We start from the raw sequence: 22,589 nt of genomic DNA, 5'->3' as shown, positions 1-22,589 counted from the left end.
AAGAAATGGGCTGAGCAGTCCTAAGGAAAAAAAAAAAAAACACCTTAGCAGCAGCCAAATCAGAAAATTAAGGTTATCATCTTATAATTTTTGTTGATGAAAACTATTTGCTGTTGGGGCTGAGTTCGGGCAGGCTGGGAAGGAGAACCTGATTTCAAAGTAGCGTCAAACAACAGCACGAAAATGAAGCGGCAATTTTAATCTTAAAACTTTAAAAACTGTAAAGATCAACTCATTAAATAATCTCTGCCTTTAAACTCTTGCTTTCTTGACAGATAGTTTTTGGTTTTATTGGATTTTGTTTATTTAATGCAGACAACAAGGCTGATCTTCATTTTAATTTAAAACCAAAGGCAATTATCAGACAGCCATGGTGCTGTCACTGGGCAGAGAGTCACCAGGCTTCACTCCTCTGCCCAACGTACAGGCAAAGGCTTACTCCTTCAGCTGCTTATGCATTAACAAAAATGAGCCATGCTACGCCGGCAGCCTCACCATCCTCCTGGAGAGCGAGCTGGGACCTCTGCGAGCCTAAACCAGTCTCAAGGAGGAACTTTAAAAGAGCAGGTTTGTATTCCTTACAGCAGAAGGGAGACCCTAACGTTGAAGATGGTGTGATTTGTGATGATGATCTTAACCTAGCACCACTTCAAGAAATAAATTACTGTCTTTTAGGGCCATTCATATTTTGCCCAAATAAGGCTTCAAGAAAGTTACAACTGAAGTTCTTTTGGCTTGGGGTACTACTTTTGCTGCCTAAATAAGCCCTTAGAGCACTTAACCAGTAAAAGAATAACGACGCCAGCAAAGTGCTCCTCGTGTTATACCAACATGTACATGCTTTGGATTCGGACAGTAAAAACACCGCGGATGAATGAAACAAACTATAGCAGTAACAACATCTCCAGTTTGCTGCAATGACAGAGCGCTCAGTAGGTGCTCCTGCAAATACAGTAGTGTTGTCATATTTCTTTATCTTACTGACATAGGTACGCAGGCAGAAGCATGTGGTAAAGACCTTTACAGAAGCCTTACAGAAAAAAAAAGGGGTGACTGACAAATCCCAAGAGGGCCACAATCACGTTGCTCAGTCCAGTTATATGGTAATACAAGAGAACAAGAAGCAAAGCAAAGGGAGACCAAATTTTGCTCAACCTACTTGAGAACCGTCCCTTGGTTTTGCTGAGGTTTTTCTGTGACTGGGAAGATTTTTTTTTTTAAACAACTTGTATGCAGCATTTCAGCATCGAAAATATGCAACACAGATTCAAAAGCACACTGAAGTTCAGGCTCCCTTTAAGTTTCTTTGTCTTGCACCTGTAAACTGGATGCATTCAAAAATCACTCCAGAAAACATTAGCCATGTATAAAACCACATTTCAGAAATGTCTATTTCATAGCTAATATACCCCCCCAATGCTACTATGGATGTGTACTATGGAGGAGCGTGATCCTTGTATTATATTACGTAGACCATTGCCAACTACATTTCTCCATCTGGCAGTCCCTGGAACTGATGCAATCCCATGGCGAGCACCTCAGTATCACCACTGCGATTCAAAAGCGTAAGCTAAGTCATGAGATTGCCTTGCCCACCGAAGTAAATCTTGCCTTCAAGACAACTCCTGCGGGAAGGATTGTTTTGCTATAGGATCTTGCAGAGCAAAGAAAATCAATTGGTTGATACAGGAAACGGAGCGGTTTAATTTTTGAGAGACAGTACTTGTTAAACGTTATTTATCTTAGTGTATGTGACTGAAACCTGAAGATGTTATCAGGATGACACCGGAAAAATCCTTAAAATTGCAAATTTTGGCACCAAGTTTTCATACACCTTTTCCCCATCCCCAAGAATTATATAACGGGCACTCTGGCAGGAGATTTACAGCTTCCTATTCAAGCCCCCCAGCCATCAATCTAAAGAATCAATTCCTGCTCCTTCCAAACACAAATGCAACCAAAGACAGACCAAATACACCTCTTTGCAAATACAATCACAAAGTCAGAGTGTACAGAAGGTACCCCCACCATTAACATAGTTATGAAATTGGGAATCTGCATCAATCTTTAGCAACATATTTTGCCTTTGCTGATGCTGTTCTGAAACAACACGAGGACTGCGAGATGATTTTCTTACTGAGTAGCACCATACTTGGAGTAATACGTTACTGGTGGGACTCCCCTGATGATGTATTACACTAATGCATCATTAGGATGATGTTTCACACTGATGATATATTGCAGTGCAACATAATGAGAGCAATAGCTCACTGGGTGCATAATCCTGCCAGGAGCTGCGCGCCTGCAGCTCTCTGACTTCATTTGCAGTTCAGGGTGTCCAAGGCTCAGATGGATTAGATCCTCAGATACACACAGCTTAAAGGATGGCAGAGTCAGAGAAATGCCAACATACAGGTGGGTGCAGTTAATTACAGGATACAATGTACAGTATGCTAATATCAAGACACACTTCGGCATCGCGTTTTTACACCTGTGCAAAACATCTTCAAAGAAGTTGCTGTAGGCAGGGCTGCCGAAGCTTCTTATTCTTATGCTTGCCTGCAGCAGCCATCGTAGCAGACTTTGGTTGCTTATAGCCTTGATAAAAATACTTAGCTTAAATTTTCCATGCCAGATGTCTGTTAGAAGAAGGGGGAAGGTTGGGGAAAGGGGGTGGTTGATTGTTTTTAATCAATAACTTCAGTGAAATCAGTTCTGTTCAGCTGTTTCTATGACCCAGACTAAGAAAAAAATAGGTAATTTTGCCAACAATGAAAGATTCTGGTGACCTTTTTTCTGACCTTTTTTTAACAAACAGAGCTATTTGATCTGTATGAAATTTTAAAAAGACCTTTGCACTATGATCAGTGTCACTGACAAGAAGGCAACATTTTAAGATTTGTGAACTCTTCACCGTGAAACCATATACAATGTTCAAAGGGAGGGCAAACTGATACATAAACAAGGAAGGAACAAGCCAGTTCGAATAATAAAAGAACTTCTCCTCCAGTCTCTCACAAAAACATTAACATTTACAATTGAACCACAACTTCATTACTTATTTAGTTTTTGCTTCAATACCTTCGGGGTTCTTGACTAAGTCTAAATGTGAACACACACACAAATATAACAAGGTTCCTGCATGCGATTTCCAACTTTGTGGATTTATTCAGTTCTGAAAAACGTAACAGTATTTTAGACAACTACCTAATGTGTCCTACATGTTCATCTTCCAGGTTCTCCTACGTAACAGTAGTCCATGGTGGACGGACCAGAGTCCCCTCCAGGGAACATCAGCTTCTCTGGTCACGCATTCAAAAAAACCTGGCTTTCATACCTTTCTCCTGACAACTGTAATTGAGAAACCACAGGGTATCTAATGAATCAGAAAAGAGTAGAGCCACCTCAAATAGCTAAATGATGAGTTAGTATCTGATTTTTTTTTTTCTTCATGTGTAGCCTTTCAAACTGCCTGAGTGATAGGGTTCTGCCTTGTAGATGCTCTCTCCAGCCAGTATAGCAAACAGGTTGGGAATACAGAGGAAAGAGCTGATCTTTCCAATTCTAGTCTTTCAGCCAGTTCACAGATGCCTCTGCACCAGAAAAAGAAGAAAAAAAGGGGGGAAAAAAAAAAGGAGAGGAAAAAGGAGAGGAAAAAGGAAAGGAGAGGAAAAAGGAAAGGAGAGGAAAAAGGAAAGGAGAGGAAAAAGGAAAGGAGAGGAAAAAGGAGAGGAAAAAGGAGAGGAAAAGGAAAAAAAAAAAAAAAAAAGAAGGGGGGGGGGGGGGGGGGAAAAAGGAGAGGAAAAAGGAGAGGAAAAAGGAAAGGAGAGGAAAAAGGAAAGGAGAGGAAAAAGGAGAGGAAAAGGAAAAAAAAAAAAAAAAAAAGAAGGGGGGGGGGGGGAAAAAGGAGAGGAAAAAGGAGAGGAAAAGGAAAAAAAAAAAAAAAAAGAAGGGGGGGGGGGGGGGGGAAAAAGGAGAGGAAAAGGAAAAAAAAAAAAAAAAAAAAAAGAAGGGGGGGGGGGGGGGGGGGGGAAAAAGGAGAGGAAAAAGGAAAGGAGAGGAAAAAGGAGAGGAAAAGGAAAAAAAAAAAAAAAAAGAAGGGGGGGGGGGGGGGGGGGGGGAAAAAGGAGAGGAAAAGGAAAAAAAAAAAAAAAAAGAAGGGGGGGGGGGGGAAAAAGGAGAGGAAAAAGGAAAGGAGAGGAAAAAGGAGAGGAAAAAGGAAAGGAGAGGAAAAAGGAGAGGAAAAGGAAAAAAAAAAAAAAAAAGAAGGGGGGGGGGGGGGGGGAAAAAGGAGAGGAAAAAGGAAAGGAGAGGAAAAAGGAAAGGAGAGGAAAAAGGAAAGGAGAGGAAAAAGGAGAGGAAAAGGAAAAAAAAAAAAAAAAAGAAGGGGGGGGGGGGGAAAAAGGAGAGGAAAAAGGAGAGGAAAAGGAAAAAAAAAAAAAAAAAAGAAGGGGGGGGGGGGGAAAAAGGAGAGGAAAAAGGAAAGGAGAGGAAAAAGGAGAGGAAAAGGAAAAAAAAAAAAAAAAAAAAGAAGGGGGGGGGGGGGGGGGGGAAAAAGGAGAGGAAAAGGAAAAAAAAAAAAAAAAAGAAGGGGGGGGGGGGGAAAAAGGAGAGGAAAAAGGAGAGGAAAAGGAAAAAAAAAAAAAAAAAAGAAGGGGGGGGGGGGGAAAAAGGAGAGGAAAAAGGAAAGGAGAGGAAAAAGGAGAGGAAAAAGGAGAGGAAAAAGGAGAGGAAAAAGGAAAGGAGAGGAAAAAGGAAAGGAGAGGAAAAAGGAGAGGAAAAGGAAAAAAAAAAAAAAAAAGAAGGGGGGGGGGGGGGGGGGAAAAAGGAGAGGAAAAAGGAAAGGAGAGGAAAAAGGAGAGGAAAAAGGAAAGGAGAGGAAAAAAAAGGAGACAGTTTTGGGATACCACTTCTGATCAGCCCCCCAGCACATCCTGAGATAAATTAACTTCTAAGAAGGTGGTTATGCCAGTTGAGCATCACCCTGACCTAGAGAGTAGCCTGAATCCACCCATCAGGGTAGTGAGTGTTTTTCCAAGCAGGGCTGTTCCCTCCCCATTGTCCAGGGAGAGAACAAGGACCACAGCAGAGAGAAGGGGCCAGCACAAACCCCACCCTGTCACTTGCGGCATACAGCTATGCTGTCCCCAAGCCTGAGGATGGCAATGAAAACTCACCCCTTAAACAGGCTGCAAGGAAAAAAAAAAAAACCACAGACCAGAATGGCTTCACGCATTTCCTCCACCACTCGCCCATGCAAGGGCCAACCGCATCCTGGCCATAAATTCTCTGGCACAGGAGCATTATACCAAGGGAAAGGAATGCCTTTCCATCTGTGTATTTCCCCTCAGGCGCTCACTTGATAATGAAACCAGTTAAGGTCTTTGGGTTCACAATGTTATTATAGTTGGATAATATTTTGTTTGCAGCCGAGCCTGAAGAACTCCTAAGTAGCACATTACAGGCACCATACACCTGTTAAGTCATGGCGTTTCTTCTCTAAGTGGACAAATCTGTTTTAGCCATCTCCAGAGATACTCCGCTCACAGTTAATTATGAAGCGCTGACTGTACTCATTTCCTGATCTTAGAGGGAATCTATAACAAATGTATGCCACAGGTGAAGCCCGTTCCCTCCATCCCTCAGAAACACCAGCAATCCTTCTGGCGGCCCTGGCTGCCCTCCTTCAACCCTTTCCCCCAGCTGTCCTGGACCTTCTACTCTGACACAAACACTGCACAGAAAATAATAACCTATTATTAGGAAAGAAAGTGCACAGGCTGACTGAATCTAACATTTTAGAAAATAATTTATTACAAACACACCTCTTGAACACAAAAACAATGGCACCAGCAGCCAGTCCAAGGTCATTCTGAAGAGCCCTATGGTGAACATCAACATGGACAGACCCAATTCCGGCTGTTTTGCAGTCAGTGATGCCCGTGTAGAGAGCCACCTGGCACGGCAGCAGGATTTTATTCACTCTCTGCATAGTCATACATGGCTACAGAGATGATCGTGTGTTTCCCAATGATTTGAGGAGCAATTTTGTTTAAAGTGATTAATGGGCTCAGGAAGAAATTTGCCCCTTGTTTGATTCAAAACTCATTGGAGCCACTTGCGCCCTATGATACGCATCCTAGTACACAGTTTTGATCCAAAGTATCATTGTGCCTTGTACAGTACAAGATATTCTGAAATCAGGTTAGGCAAGATAAGCATTCTGAGGAAAAAGATAAAGGAAAAATAGTCCATCCTAAGAAAAAGTGATACTTTGTTGTGATAGCAACCTTTCTTCACGCTCCTTCTAGCAGGCTGATGTCTGATCCTGGGCACAAATCCTTGGAAAAAAGTCTCCCTGACCTTAGAGACATACGTTAGGTCAATGGTTCCCAACTTTCCGGACCAATAGACAATTGACAACGATCAACATTTTTCTCAAATCGTCACACACGCTTACCATCAACCTTGTGATTGGAAACGCGATCAAGAGGAGGTGACTCAGCAGCATGGCTCTAACACCTTCTCCATTACTCTTGAAGGATGACCAGTGCTCCGTCGACACAGGTGAAGAGACCCCCCTCGGCTGGTGTCACCTCTGAGAAACTTAGAAACTGAATTTGTTCACTGGCTCCCACATTTTTACAAGTTGTTTTACACCAAATCCCAGGAGCCCGCTGCCTCCTGTGTCATCGTACAGGCATGAGCCCCCTCCCAGACCATGCTCTCACCTTTTCTTGCCTGCCAAGAACCAGCCTAACCTTCCTAAAACACTTCTGCATCCCTCCCACCCCAAGGACAACATCTCACTGAAGATGCCACCCTTCTCCTTCAAGGATAAACACAAAGCAATTCCTCCAGTAAGGAAAGAGGGAGCAGAAATATTTTCTGTAATTATGCATATGTTTGTATGCCTTCATATGGCATAAAAGCACAGAAGCACACAAACACCACAGAAATCAATACAATAAAACCAGACACAACCAGACAACTTGTAGGGACAAGAAAGTAAAGAAAAATATTAAAGGGAGAGTTCCTGGGTGATGGGCAGGTGGAGTGGGGCAGGTGGACTGCGACTTGAAGCTCCAGGTAAGGAAAGGGACTTTAGGTGCTGGATTCCTTTTGTGATTGTACATTACTGAATAGCTCTTTGCCTGCCTCAAACAACAGGTCTGACCCCAAAAGTACATTTTTCTTCCAAAGAGAAGAAACCGGCTAGACCTCAAAACGTGCTTGGTGCATCTGATGAGAAAGGAGAGGCATCAGCTCCAGAGAGCCCTTGCAGCAGTAAGGAAACGTCAAGAAAGCAGCTTTAACAACTTTGTTTAGACCTCCTGAAACTTCTCCCCCCAAAAGACCAAGTTTACCAAACAGGGATGCACATTTCTTATCACTTCATTGCTTTCTTACTGGGACTGTAACTGTGGAGTCTTCTAGGGAGCCAAAGCAGTTTCATGGGCCCAGAACTGACTAAAAAATGGATTATCAAACAACATCTAGGGAGGAAAAATGCACATGTCTCACTGGTTTTTAGTGCTACTGCTCTTCCCATGTATACTTTGTGAGGTTTGTAAATTCTGGGCTGTCCGGTGTATAATATTCTCAGCACTGTTAGAAACCCACCAGCACACACGCAGAGCCCTTCACAACGGTGACAAAGGTTCAGCAGAAACCCCATTTAAACTTTCCAAATACTTGCACTAGTGATGGACTGCCTCATTTAGGCTTTACCTTGGTTATGGAACGCTCCAGCTTCATCTTGGATGACAAGGTAAAAATTCTTTGGTTATTGAAAAAAAGTGAAATGGGGAGTGTTTCCAGTATAATACTTTGGTACTTGTGGAGTTGAATAAAAACAAGCATTGGTACTTGTGGAGTTGAATAAAACGGAGCATTTTTTGTGATTTGTGCTATATGTTTTAATTCACCTTCCCAAATAATTTATAGCAATGATTCACATTTTTTACTACAAGTAAATACAACTACCTATTCTTAAAAATCAAAGATATTGCAATATGTTTTCATCGAGTTTGTGCGAGTAACTACATATTAAAATGGCAAACATCCCTTCCAATAACATCCTGGCAGAGTTCGCTTCTTCTGCAAGTAATAAAAGCGGAGGAGAGCAAACTGTGCTCCAAGATGTTTGGCTGCGGCGCCATGAGACAGCTGATGCGTTCCAAATGTCTGTCAGGTCACTTTGCAAAACCAACCACCGCTAATCGGTAGTGAAATCTTTCTCTCTGTGGCTTAACTGTATTTCTGGTTTTGTTAAACAGAAGAAAATTGCCAATTAGTTGGACTCTGCCGGACCATGCAGCTAGGGGAAACATACTGTCAACCTGACCAGTTCAGTTGAGTTAAGATGACGCAGTTCAATTGCAGTTCAATTACGATACTTAATCGATCACTGACTGTGCACGCAGGTTTTGTGAAATAAGCTGCAGCATCTTACTGTTGGTCTTCACAAAAGCATGTCAGCCTCCACAGGCTGCCTTGTTTCTAAGCATCCAGCTGGTTTTTTTGAAGCCCCAAACTCAGCTTTGCAGTTCTAGGATGCGAGCCTTTCTTCGCCTCCATCGCTTGGCCCAGAAGTCACATCCTTTTCTCTTACTCTTCACACGTCTTCCTTTTCTTGATTCCAAGCTACTTGGAACAGAGATCGTATCTCCCTCTTTGTTTGGAAACTCTATAGCAGTTTATGTGTTGCAGCGGTATAATAAATAAAAAGTAATAAAAATGTTAGGAAAGTCCTTAGAAAAGTCCAGGTTATTTTTACAATTACTCATGCTGCTGCTATTTAAGAAAGAATGCCAGGAAGATCTAGGACTTGAAGGGGACTTACAACATTTTTTGTGAGAATACGCCATTGAAACGATGATGTTACCGACAGCAAAGTGTTTTGCAAGGTGTACGGCTTCTCCTGCTGCTTTTTTGAGTGCTTCTAACAGATGTTCAATTTCAAGTGGTCTGCAGATACCGATAGGCTGATGGTTCTGCAGGAATCGGAGCAGCAGATGTGCCCCCGCGTTATGTTTTGCTATTCCCTTTATGAATCGATATGTCACCCCGTGGGTTTATACCTAGTTAATTTTGTAATGACATCACTATTTCTATACTTTTAATGATTCTCGCAGGATTTAATTTCTCAAATAACAGAACTCTTGATCCTGGAATTGCTATGTGAAAGCAATATATAATGAACAGATTTGTTCACATGATACAGTTCTATTTCCCACCAAATGCCTTCGCTGATAGCTTTTAGGTAATGCTGGTATGCAGGTGAATTCTTCCAAAGACTGCAGATTTACAACATGGCCTTGTTTCAGAACTCTAGACTTAATGTCTGTGCATCTCTCTACAGGATCGTTACCCTCAAAACAAGTATCGCTCGGTGGCTGGAAGGAGTAAGGATAAGAAGGGAATAAGGATAGAAATAATGGGGATTTCCACTGGCTCTGCTGCAGCCCCTAGGTATTGCCCCCGTCAGATGCCGTGCTCCATGGCGGTGTTAACTTTACTACTTGCATGGCACCCAAATAAAATCACAACACACAGGAAATGGAGCTGCATGTTCCTCTGACAGTGACCTGACTGCGACAGGGCAGCGCTCCTGCTTTTGGCTTGGACGCTTTCAATCTTAAAAGGGAGCCAAGTTTTTCCTCCTTCAAATACAGTGGTAGAGGTTGTTAGAGCCCAGAGGTTTTGCAAGCCCTTGCAGAGAACCTCTGATCACAGCTGCGGGCTGCGCAGAGCAGGCAGCAGGACACCACATTTCTCCCCTAGAGTATTCAGTATTGTTAAAGAATGTCTTTCGTTTTGTTTTTATATACAGGGGGGAAAACCTGATGCTATTACAGCTATATTTAGAGGAATTTTGGCATTTCCTTCATAAAAACTAATTTTCAGGTATTTAAAACTTGACTGGGAAAAATGTTATGGGTTGCAAAAGGTTCTAGTGAGGTATGTTATATTATGAAGCCTTGAACCATACCTGAAAACTTTTAAGTTTGAGAAGTAAGAAGTGAAAACTGCATGGGCATACATTTTTCTCCCCATGATATCTCAGAAATTATATTCCCACATTACTGCAAATATCAAAATACATCTTTAGTAAAAGCCAGCTTTTGAAAAGCATCTAAGTCTTAAATTTACAAAATGAACACTATCCGCTCTTACACTCCCTTACCGATCTAGCTGAAAGATCAAGGCCTTAATTTCTAAGAAGCAACTACATAGCTTTTGCACGCATACAGAAGAGGATGATCTCCAGTTGTGACCACAGGCAGAGTCTCCACAGCCCTTGCAGGAACTGTGTGCTCGTGTTGGGGTCTGAATCCATCCCTAGGAAGGTAAAAGGATGAAGAAAGTATTTTTGTGAGTTTTCCCACAGCATTTCTCCTTTTTTTTTTTTTTTTTTTTGAGAAAACATTCTGTCTTTATTTCTTGCAGTTCAGATTTCTTTAAAAAAAGTGAGTATGAGCCTCTTAGTGCAAGTCTCAGATTTAAACATATGAAACTCAGGAAAGCTAATGCTGAGGTTAAATCAAAGTTGACAGGCCCTCAGCACTGAAAAATAGCAAAGACCAAGCTCCACCTGGAGGTCTACACCTATTGCTTGCATACATTAGCTGACTTACATCTAAATTTAAGCTATAAGCAAGCGTGTTGTGTAGCAGCGGGTAGCACACCGAGACCATGAACATCTCTGACTACTCCGAAAGCAGAGGTGCATTCCCCAGAAACATGGCACACCACCAGCCCTTCAGACCCACCTCTCAAGCTCTGCTCTGGGCTCCCAAGAAATGCTGAACCAAACTCTTCCATTGCCTGAACTCAGCATTTCTCCCCCAAAAGCTTCCAGCCAGGACTTTCAGCCCCTCTCCCAAACGCCTTGAACTATGGGATGAAAATCATGCTGAAAATCTTTGCTCCTCCAGAGTAACTAAACTACTTATACTGGTGAAGCTCGTTTGTGCAGATGGCTGGAGTTCCTCGGGGGCTTTCCTGAGAAACAAGGACCACCATAAACCTGCAGGTCTAAGCCAAGGGCACATCGCCTTGGTCAAGCCTTCTCCAGCATGGAGGCAGGGCCGTACAGAGACTTCCAGTGCATCTCCAGCGCTTCTCCTCCTTCAAAACCTGAAATCCTGGCCAAAACACACACCCTGCTGCCCATACGTTTTCCCCTATGGAGACTATGAAGGAAAGAACACACACACGTGGCAGATGTTGGGCACGTCGCTCAGTGCACAACTTCAGGGTGCTCAGATACATCAATCAGGAGCTCAGCAGCCTAACCCAGATGAGACCCACTATATTTAGGGTACGACTACTTTCTAAAAATGCATTATCTAGACAAAACAGTTGAGTATCTCAGGGATGCAGGTTCTGGTTTTCCGAATATTTCTGATATTTACTCTGACATTTCCTCTGAGCGCGTGTGGTGTTTTGAAAGGAAAGGAGTTTTCTGTTGCTTAAGTCCAGTCCTTCCTGTTTGTTAGTTTATCCCAAACCTAAAGTTTGCACGTGAATAAAACTGTTGCATTAAGTCTGATTTCAAACATGTGGTAAAGGAGAATCTAACAATTTTATGAGATATAGTTACTTTTGTAGAGGGTGAGTTTGCCCTGGGGAATTTTCTTTGACTAGATTTATCACAAGTTTTTTGAACCAGATAATTTTGTTTGATAGCACATCTGGCAGCATCATAAAATCTTGACGTCCCAAGCTATTACACAGGAATTACTTTTGTAAATCATTTATGAATATTACTGATGTAGGCCTATTCTGGGCAGCAAGAAAGGAAACGGAGCGCTGAAGGACAAAGGAAGGGAAAAAGGATTCCCTGCCCTTTTGGGGCTCATCAGATAGGGTGGGTATTTATCATTTTTAATGGGAAACATGCTGTCATTGATAGAGCTGAAAACTCCACGTAACAACTTGTTCCCCATATTCCCTAAATAGGCAAAAGGAGAAGAAATTCTAGCTGAGGAAAACCATAAATCGGTCTCTCCTGATGAAAATTTGCCCTATCCGAATCTTAAATAAGGCTTCCCAATTAAATGCCGCATATTGCTAAAAGCATAGTAAATACAAACTAACAACCCAAGAAGAGTAAAGGAGGGAAGTCTTACCAAGGCCAGCACTGAGGCAAAAAAAAAGCAGCACATTTTAGCTCAAAAAAAAAAAAAAAGGTATTTACAAAAACCCAATGGTGACATGCCTTTTGAACACGGCAACATGACTGAATGGAAACTCTCCACGTAATTAAAATAACATGATCAGGTTTTCTTAAAACTGAAGCTGCTAAACATATGCCTTCAGATGGAAACCTGGCAAAACGAAAGCTTATGTTCACTTTTAATGCCATGAACTATCACATGAGGAACAATTCCGGAAGATCGCACCTATCAATTTGGATTGGAAACACATCAGACATTGAGAAAACTTTGGGTGCCTCTACCCTGCAAAACCCAAAGTCTGGCATTATACTCGTTTTGAACGATATACTGTGCGTTTCATTTGCAATGGATGAACCGACACCAAACACACTATCACCAGGCGGAGGGGTGACAAGAGGGGTCACTGGAACTGGAACCAGCCCTTCGCTCTTCATTCCTGACGTCCCCAACACTGGGAGCTACTGGGTGTTAATTTTGTTGGGCCAGAGCAAAGGAAAAGGTTGTTCACAATGCTCCGCAGAAACATATTTCCAACCTTAGGTAAGAAGGCATTTTGCTGGGGAATTTCCTTGCTGTGGGGTCCGTAAGGAGGAAAGGAGCAATTCTCTGACAGCTCCTATTAGACTTCCAAATGCCAGGCTCCTTCAGACTACAGCAGGTCTACGAGGGATGCATAGAGCCATTACAGACCACGTGCCAGAATTACGCCATGCGCTCTCCCTGCCAGAGTAGGCAATTTCTAAATTCGGCTTCCTCCCAGGAAGCAAATTCCTGTCTATACACACCCAGAACTGATTTCTTGCAGATGAGCCCGCTGCCTGCTAAAATCCGACGCGGACTGCATCTGCAGGGTGCTGAGGATTCACCCCGGGAGGGCAGAGCTACAGCGAGAGCCACCAGCTGTGCTGAGTCAAGAGGCACTCCTGTTTTTTTTAGAAAGTGGCAGTACTGAAGAAAGAAGCTCTAACATGAAAAAATAAGTTTAAATTTTTGATAGTTTCAGATTAACTAGAATCAGAAAATGACAACGTAACATAGTTTTATTAATCGAAGCATGGATGCTTTCAAGCTGCACAAAGAGCCCAACCAGGAAAAACCCCACAACATAAACAAAAGGGAGAGCTGAAAAGAAATGGTGGTTTCCAAGGTTATGAATGATATCTGCAGGGTATCATCTGGACATTGCTCCTCAGACTCGCCAGCATGAGGCAACACTGGCTGTAGCTAAGAAATCTGATATTCATATTCTGTTTATCCCCCTCTTTCTGAATGCAAACACATGTTCTGTCTTTTCAATAAAGATGTGGAACACATGCACTGAATAGGTACAGAAGTCTTAAAAGTCATCTGTTAATTGCAGATATGTGTAAATGACTACATAGCTAGCCTTCCTAGGGAGGCAGAACTGGAAAAAAGGGAGACAGCCACACTAAAATTAGAAGGCATGAAAAAGCTCAACAACATAATCAAGCAAGGTTGATTAATATATTATTTCCTAATTCTATACAACTATTATTATTTTAGACAATTCCAGAGTGCCAAAGAGTGCTGAGGGTTTTTTTTTTTTTGTCCATTACAGACAGCACTTGCCTCAGTAACTATGCTGAGGGAAGAAAATCCATCATGTATTAACCATACTCCAACCTCCAACAGAAATATTCCCCATTTTGTGAAGTAAAGTGAGATGTGGGAGTCCTTGACCTTCTAAGTAATTAAGGGAAACAGAGACATTCTTGTTTTTATTAGAGAGACACTAAACTATTTGAAAATAATTTGAATAGCTGGAGAATTAGTGTATTTGCCTGTTCATGAGTAGTGCAGATAGTTTAGAGTTCTCTTGGGGGCAACACATCGTAATGAATATCTGCTATTCATATTTAATGCAATCTGCCAAAGAGTGCTTTTGGGAGGACTTTCTGTGTCAATATAATGATTAACAACAGAACTGGAAAAGTAAATGAATTCCTGCAACGGGTGGGGCTGGCAAAAATATCTTGCAGTACTACACCAGTAACACTGGATTTAACTGTACTCTTTTTAATTATATCAGTGGAAAATCCATTTCCCAGGGAAAAAAAAAAAAAGCAAGCAAGCTTTAAGTTGGAGTTAAAGCAGTAAATAACCAGCAGTAATGGAAGGAAAAACAATACCAGCAGAAAACAACGCTTAAAACAACAATCTGCCTGGCCTGAGGGTGCCTGAAAAGCCTGAGATGCAGTAATACTGGTTACTAAATATAATAATTAGTATTTACATAGCACTACCCAGAAGTAAAGCTTTAAAGCTTTAAAGAAGTACCTCTTCCAGTTCCTCACATGATCTTACTTTCCATACATTTTCTCATACCTAAAAGATTTACATAAAACGGAATATAAAGTCCTTTATTTTTTACAATTCACTTTTAAAACACCCCAGACAGAAAAGTATAGAAAAGCTTGGCTAAAATACAACAAATGACCTTAGTACCGATTTTTCTCCTTGACATCCCAACAGCCCTCTAAATAACACATTCAGATTTTTATTTTTTTTTAAAACCATCTGGATGAAGCAATCTTACTAAGTTTATATAAATTCCAGGACATTCTTCTGTCAGGCTCACAGCTCCCACCTGCCCCCTTACCAAGCTACTCCTACTCCTTCACCCTTGCAACAAATGAAGGCAGAATATTGAGGATCCAAAGGCTCATGTCAGCAGCCTAAGGACCAAAACGTGGCGAAGGGTTAGAGGTAGAATATGGGATTGCTCCCATCGAATGCCATGGGCTACTTGCATCACCCCATTCAAGCAGGATGCCTGAAGCAGGATGCTCAACCCAAGCTGCCAACTAAAGTGGTTTATTATTTAGTGGCTCCCACAGTGGCTACTGTCCCGACTCTATTTTAATTTGATCTAGGATACACTTACGGATTACTTTCATCAGGGATTACTTTCATCACAGCATTAGCTCAGATGAAGTTTTTTTCCTCCCCATGCCACGGTCTCCAGCTCACACCAACTGGCTTTGTTATGTGGTGGTCTTCATCCATGTTAAACTAATAAAAGCTGACTATTCTGGTGAAGTAACATTACAGAAACCAGTCTTACAAATATGCTTTACCAACGAGCAGCATGGCTTCATCTTCCCCATGCTGAGATTTGCTTGTGAAACAGCAACGCTCTGGTGTGCCTTGCAGTTCCATCAGCTATAACATAAAGACAGTACTTTCCCCATCAGTTTTCAACTCAGTGGATATACTACGATGATCTGTGTGTCTTTTACATACCCTCCTTCTCAAATGTCAGGTGGTGCTTCACTTGGTTAGAGCTTTTTTTCTTTTTGTAGTTTTTTGTTTTTAAGACCGATTTTTATAATTAGTCTTTTTCTAGAAATTGAAAATTGCGGTTACATCTGCAACAGATGCTTTATAAAGAAGGTAAACTGTTCTTAAGCTGGTATTCTCACATTGTGACAGTTGCCTTACTGGTCTCTGGCAACAGCATTACCAGCGTTAGGTCTCATGATGCCAAGATGGGCCCCTTCTTCCAGCAATGATGAACAGCAATGCCACCCAGATACCAGAACTGCCTGTGTGTGCCTGCCTGACCGCTACTCACCTCAGCCTAAGATGCTTTTACTTGAATAAGATGTCATGTAACAATCTTTGCGCATATTTATTTATTCCTCCCCCAAATATTTCACTAACATTTTGTGATTTTCCTATTGTAAACGTGTCAGGAGGCAGGACTTTTGTTAAGTATCCATTTCCCACAGCTGCTCCCAGTCCAGCAGAGAGATGAACCCTGTTGGTCTGGGACAGACTGGTGCACGACCCAAAAAGCACAGGAATGCCTCCAGTTTGGCCTTCCCTTACCATTTCTAAATGAGCTAAGCAGTAATCTCCTGAAACAGTCTTTGCTATTATTTCTTTTTTTTAATATAGAAGCAGTTCCTCATTATTAATGCAACTGGGGAAGCCTGCACGCCATCTGATCTCAGGAGTGAAGACGTCTGCTCTGTGCTGTATGGGGTAATACAGTGGTAGGTAAATCAATCAGACTTACAAAAGTAACGATCATCTTGACCGTGATCTCGGTCGGTGCTAATGCATAGTTCATGTATGCATAAAAGTGATATTTTTTTCATCTTCTGACCTCTTTAGCACTGTGACCAGCCCTCTAATTATTAAGTATTTTGCACTATGTATCTCAATATAAAAACAGAAGCCAAGTCACAGGTCATGGAGGCAACACCATTATTAACATCAGTGAAACTAAATCACTCCATTCTGCACTCTTATTGTAAGCCCCTTGTGATCACAAAATTAATATACCTAAAATACTGTTGTCTGTTTAATGGGGCTGGAGATACCTACCCCAGCTGTAGATTAAGATAACTTAATGCAACTTGATATAAGGTTATCTGCCGTCATGGAAGGTCTAAAACCAAGACAGAACAAAGTAAAACAGGACAATAATACGAAGGCTTAAATGATTGTAACTTTGAAGAAAAGCTGTTGAACTGCACTGTTTTATAAAGATTAAAGAGATCTTTATAGCATTCCTGTTACGTAAAATCATTTCTATTGGTTTTTGCATGAATGGAAAGAATCTAGAAGATAAATAGTAAATAGCTTCAAGCATATAGAGAACAGTGGTTTGGCCAAACTTTAATTTCTTCAGGTCTTTGCAAGCAAGATCTATATTCTTCCACCACCCAGAATAAGTTCTAATTTTAAGAGGCCATCAATCATACTGACCTCGGCCCATGGGTGGCTTTATTGTCAAAAAAAAAAAAAAAAATTTAAAACACATCCACAATGAAAAACAAAAACCTGAAATATAACCCAAAGCTCAACCTGCTTGTTTCCAAGAAGTTGTCTCCACAACTCTAGTGATACTAACCTCAAGCTCCAGAATCAGAAGCCTACAGGTTTCGAAACAAGACAGACTGTCACCACCAAAGATAAGACAACAGAGTAGTACAAACGGGAAGAGTCATCCTGCAGGGGACTGGGTCTGAAAAGAAATCCTCATTCAAGTCACCCTCCTCCCTGTCTTGCCAATTTTAGGTGGTATTTTCAAACACTATTGCCTCAAGCTATGCACAACAGCTGCCAGGCTTTTATGCTCAGTCAATGCGAGCCAGTGCTGCAAAGCACCTTGACAAAAATAATGCCCTGAAAATGCCAGGACCGAAGCATAAAGATGCAAACCCAAAGAGTCAGTAGCCACCACTTATTTGCATATCCACAGAAATTCATACTTAGCACTACTTTTTTGAAAGGCTGAACACTGACCGGTTTATTAATCATTAATAATGCATCTGCAACACACTTAATTCCACAGGAACAACTCATGGAAAAGAAGAACTCTGCATATCTGATCATATACATTTGGTATTTACCAATGTACACCTCAGAAAAAGTTCCATTAACTAATAACACTCTATTTCTTCAACAGGTGAGTGTTCTTGCAATATCAGGGGATAAATTCAGTACAGTATTCTGATAATTAACCAGGATAATTTCTGAAAGAATTGGAAAGTCAAACAGTTACTTGTAGACCTTCTGGCTGAAAGTGTTTCATTTTTCACCTCCAGTAAAGATAAACACTGCAACAAAACAGCAAAATACATGCCTGACCCAATTATATGTCTCCCCGCATGTGACTGCATGAAAACTGTCCACATTAACTGGGGAAAAAAAATTGCTTTACTTCAAGACTGCCCAGTCTTCAAATATACATATGTGAGACATGAAGCCAGAATTAGTATTAGGCAGCATAAACCCCACAACTTCACTCTTCAGAAGTTTTTTCTTCACTGTGGTTTCCCATTCATGTTTGGAGCTCCAACTTCACATGCTTTCTATTGAAAGATGTATGAGGGGCACTGCTATAGCAAGTCTCCTTTTCCTTTAGTAGAAAGTGTGGTAGTTCTGCAAATTTGCTGTTCAGTCAAGACCTCTACATACTGAACAATCACAGTAACATATTTAGACATCAAGTTTGTAACAAACTGACCTGCGAAGCTGTATACATTCTGTTTTTCCTCACATGGGTGATAAATACATCAGTCACCCACTGCAAAGACCTCCAGAGATATATCTTGTCTATGTGATGTTACTTAAAGAGTTTATACCTGGGACAGCTTTGTTTGGAGCCACTTAAACATATATAAAATAAAGTTCAAGCAGGAAATGTGTGTTTGTCATAAAGTGATGAAAACAAACTTGCCCAGTTCATACACTCAGCAGTGCTGAAAATGTGAGAGCGCTACACGTGGAACCCAGCCATACGCTCAAGGGCTCATTCTGCAGCCATAGACAGCTCGCAGATACTAGCTGTCCACCGGGCTGCTCTTCATAAGCTGCCCAGGAAGAAAGCAGTTACTTACGGAAGAAAACAAAAGCGGTGTTAATTACTGCGCAACTTAAGAGAATTCTGTACTGAGGAATCATCGCTGTTCATGAATACACGCAGGCCAATTTTTCTTTAAACACAACATCGGATTCTGCAGCTAACACGATAATGCAGGATATACCAAAATCCATAGTAGGTTTTATCACCCCTGGTTTCCACAGCTTTGGTATGTCATATAGTTGCATGCTTGTTTTTATAAAAACAAGATTAAGTGAAAATGGTATCTCGAAACAAATGCATGCTCTTTGCCCAAGTAAAATACATCACAGACGAACAACTGCAATTACTCTTAAAATAATTTCAGAACGAACACGATCAGTCTTTGTTAGAGGAAAACTGGTCAATAAAAGCTATCAATACCAAGCACTTACTTGCAGGTGACGGGGTGCTGCATCCGCTAGTTGGTGGGTGACTCTGGAGTCCATGGAGGGAAGGCAGTGACAGTCCACCAATGACTGGAGGAAAAAGTAATGGATATGGCGCTGCTGGATAGTGAGTCATATGTCCGTTCACTGCTGGTACTGGACATGTGCGGCTGCTGGTTGTCATGTTAACACCTCACAGTGTATAAATATTATGTTGCATCACTCCAGGCCAGCAAATAGATACCTCAACTTCTGAATGAAGAGGGCTGTCAAGCCTGCAGGTACAGCTTGAGCTGGATTGAGTGATGATGACAAAGTAATTCACTAGATCAGGTCCGTCCTATATTTCATCACTGCTTCCTACTGTTTTCTTTTCCAGGACATTCTTGCTCTGCAGACCGTGGACAGAAAGTCGTCTTACTCTGGGTATCAGGGCGCAGTTCAATTGCTTATGCCAGTGTTTTTCTGGGAGGACAGTTGCTCTCTACAGATGCATACTGATACAGTCTGTGGGAAGAAGAAAACGATGCATTGATTATAATATACATATTTTTAATATATATACATAGAAAAATCTTCTATCCCTTTGTTACTTCTGTTAAGTGATTACTTATTTATCAGTGTCCTGCAAGATCAGCTTGATGGTTACCTGGGGGCAAAATTCTCACTCTACTGAAGCTAACAGCAGAACTACCCATTAACTTGATTTCCCTGCCCAATGTGTTACACCAAAAGCAATTTCTGGTCAGACGCAATCTTGTTTTGGAAACTGCCAGTTTTAAAACCAATGCATCAATAATTACCTGAAATACTGATACTGGGGGAGGGAAAGAAAAGAAATCAACTTCTGAAAAATTTCCGCATACATGAAAGCTTTCCATTTCCCCATAGAAGCTACAGAATGAATGATACTGAGGAGGCTCTCTGCTCGCTTCAAAGCCATGGCTCAGGCAGGGCACTGGGGAACTGTGTCTGAGTGTGATTTTGTATTGGGCTGTTAAAACACTAATTGGTCTACCAATGATCATTCTCACAAAGGATAGTTAGTTTATCTTATTATCATTTAAGAGATACCCCACTGATCCTTGGGGGGGGGGGAACTGCCTCTATCACCAAATAAACAAGCACCTGTTATTTCATAAGCTGGGTGAGTGAGTCGATGGCAATACATTGCTCCTGTGCTCTGCTAGGGAACTCACTTGCTCTCATGACCACCATCTTCAAAGTCATCCAGAGCTACATACGCCTTCTTCCTCAGTGTTTCACCCAAATGGCTGGCGCCTACCGAGGGGTCCTCGTTTTCTCAGTCTCTGTACTGAAAGCCTCAGGCTGAGAACTCGGCACTTCTTGTGCTATTCTCAACAGTGAAATTTGCTCCCGCCATAGCTGTTTAAGTCTATGTACAGCGAATGGCTGGTCTTCTTGGAAACAACCTGCTTGTGCAACGCTAGTAAGTGCTACTGGTGTCGTGAGAGCTACTGGGAAGGCTGCAACCGCTCCATATTGTGAACACTACTCCTGCAGTTATTTGTGCAGCGATCCCGGCAAAAGCTGGCGAGTGCTGCAGCCAGCTCCTGAGCATCACCCTGCACAAGGAGTTCCCCATCTTCTCCAACACATGCTGTTGGGGGAAGACAGTAGGAGCCACAGAGCAAACTCAACCACCCAAAAGCAAGGTAGTCCAGGGCTGCCTAAAGGCTTTGTTTCCTGAGACAACATGCTATGCCCTTGCATCCGCTACAGTCAGCGATCAGTAACAACATCCACTGCTATATAGCATTTTTATTCGTAATTCTTTGAAATTATAGCCTTAAACCAAAGGCAAGATTTTTGGGTGGGAAAATAAAGGCAGCAGTGAAATGACTTGTCAAGGTCACAAAGCAAAATCGATGCCAGAGGAGGGAAACTGCGACACTGCAACGTTGACTACCACTACTGCTACCCAGTCTACTAGTTGTTGGTAAGAATTCAAATGAGCAAGGAAAAAAAGGAATACAAAACCAATCCCAAATGCATCTGTTTGCCTGTCAGAGAGCAGCGGAGTGTTTCTGCTCTGTGTGGAATACCAGCAAAGGTTACCAGCTGTGCATGTTTCCAGACAGCAGTTTCTGCTGAGTGCAGCCTGCTTAGGGATAACAGAAATGTAGCTTGTAAGTATTTGATAACTGTGTAAATTATGCACGAAATACCTTTAATGTTAATGGAGACAGACGTATGCAGAGATGAGACTGTAACAGGGGGTATAGCGAGCTAACACACAGCTGTTGGCCATGCCGAGCTCGAGGACCACATGCCTGGAGACCGGTGAAACCAAGCAGATCTTTTGAGGAAGCCTCAACAGCCAAAATATATCAACTCATTAACAACACAAAATGAGAAGAACCATCACAGGTAACTTTTACCTAGCTAAAGCTTTACGAAGCTTAAGAGACAGGGAAAACCAAGCATCAAAGGAACACGCAAAGAACTAATATTTGCTAAAGCAATTCCACAAGAGCTGGCAAAAATACCACGCCTCAAAATGTTTGCAAAAAAAGAAAGAGGGGAGATGTTGATGAAAACCAGCCCAAAAAATCTATGCATTAAGTTAATCACAGAACAAGCTCACCTATTTTTAAATGATGTAGGGCTTTGGAAATAAAATTCATCTTCTAAAACTATGTAATACCTTCAATTATATTTCTATTAGCCAGGAAAATGCAGAGCTCAGCATAAATTATAAACCTTCCTAGAACCACATCATCAGATATATTTGTATAATTAAGTGACAAGTATTCAGAAAAGAAGCAACTCCTCCAGGATGGAGGGGGGAAAAAAAGGGCACTTGGGAAACTCTTTGGTCACTTCCTCACCACTGGAGGAAAATGTTCTGTGATGGACCTGGTGATGACAAAATGCAGCAGTATTATAGCTCCTTAGTATGCAACTCCATATGAAATAGCTAACAGTGCCAAAACTAGATTATAATCCTATAGTTCTGCATGTGTATAATTTGATGTGAGGTGTAAATATATACTGAAATTACTACCAGAAAGCAAGTTTCTCTCGCCTTACTAAAAAAATAAAACCACCCTCCTTTTACCCTTCACAGCAGGAAATTTCCTGCACATTGGTGTGCCGGAGAGAAGCCTTCAGAATTTGTTCCTCCGCCTTTCTCTCCAATTAAAAGCAGAGAGGGAAGACGGTGTAAAAGGTATGATACTCTAAACAGCGTATCACTCAACTCTAAACAGCATCCCTCAGGAGCAGCAGGATGTTATAAATGTTAACGTGGCTGAACATCTATATGATGGCCGAGGAGGAAATCTTTGGCAGACGCCTATGTTCCAGCAACTCCATCCATGTAAAGAAGCAAATGCCACCCACGCTCTGTGCTTACCGAGGAACTTCAAGTCACCAGCTCTGCTAACAGAGATTACAGACCCATCACCTCCATCACTGCACAGCAGAGGACACCACAAAGTAGAAACTGCTGCAGCATAGGAAACCCAGAAATCAGTTGTCCCCATTCATGCCAGTTTCATGGCACTAAAGACAACTCCTAAGGCAAGACTTCACTCATGTGCCACCAGACTGACACGTTCACACCCCTCAACTCACTGGTGAAGATCCCAGCATCGGACACCAGCCACAGACGTC

At 41.8% G+C, this 22,589-nt stretch overlaps 1 protein-coding gene across 1 annotated transcript in view; it reads right to left on the bottom strand.

Annotated features, from left to right (window-relative positions):
• Positions 1–22,589, bottom strand: part of RARB (retinoic acid receptor beta) — a 217,077-nt gene that overhangs the window by 181,112 nt on the left and 13,376 nt on the right. The window contains exon 3 of the mRNA XM_009288614.1: positions 18,957–19,457. Coding sequence (XP_009286889.1) covers positions 18,957–19,134 — 178 coding nt within the window. The 5' untranslated portion in view covers positions 19,135–19,457. The remainder of the gene's footprint in view (positions 1–18,956; positions 19,458–22,589) is intronic.

Source organism: Aptenodytes forsteri, unplaced genomic scaffold, assembly GCF_000699145.1.
Source record: "Aptenodytes forsteri isolate BGI_AS27 unplaced genomic scaffold, ASM69914v1 Scaffold9, whole genome shotgun sequence".
In the NCBI taxonomy this organism is placed as follows: Eukaryota; Metazoa; Chordata; class Aves; order Sphenisciformes; family Spheniscidae; genus Aptenodytes; species Aptenodytes forsteri.
Note: the sequence above shows the minus strand (reverse complement) of the source record. Positions and strands in the feature narration are given on the sequence as shown.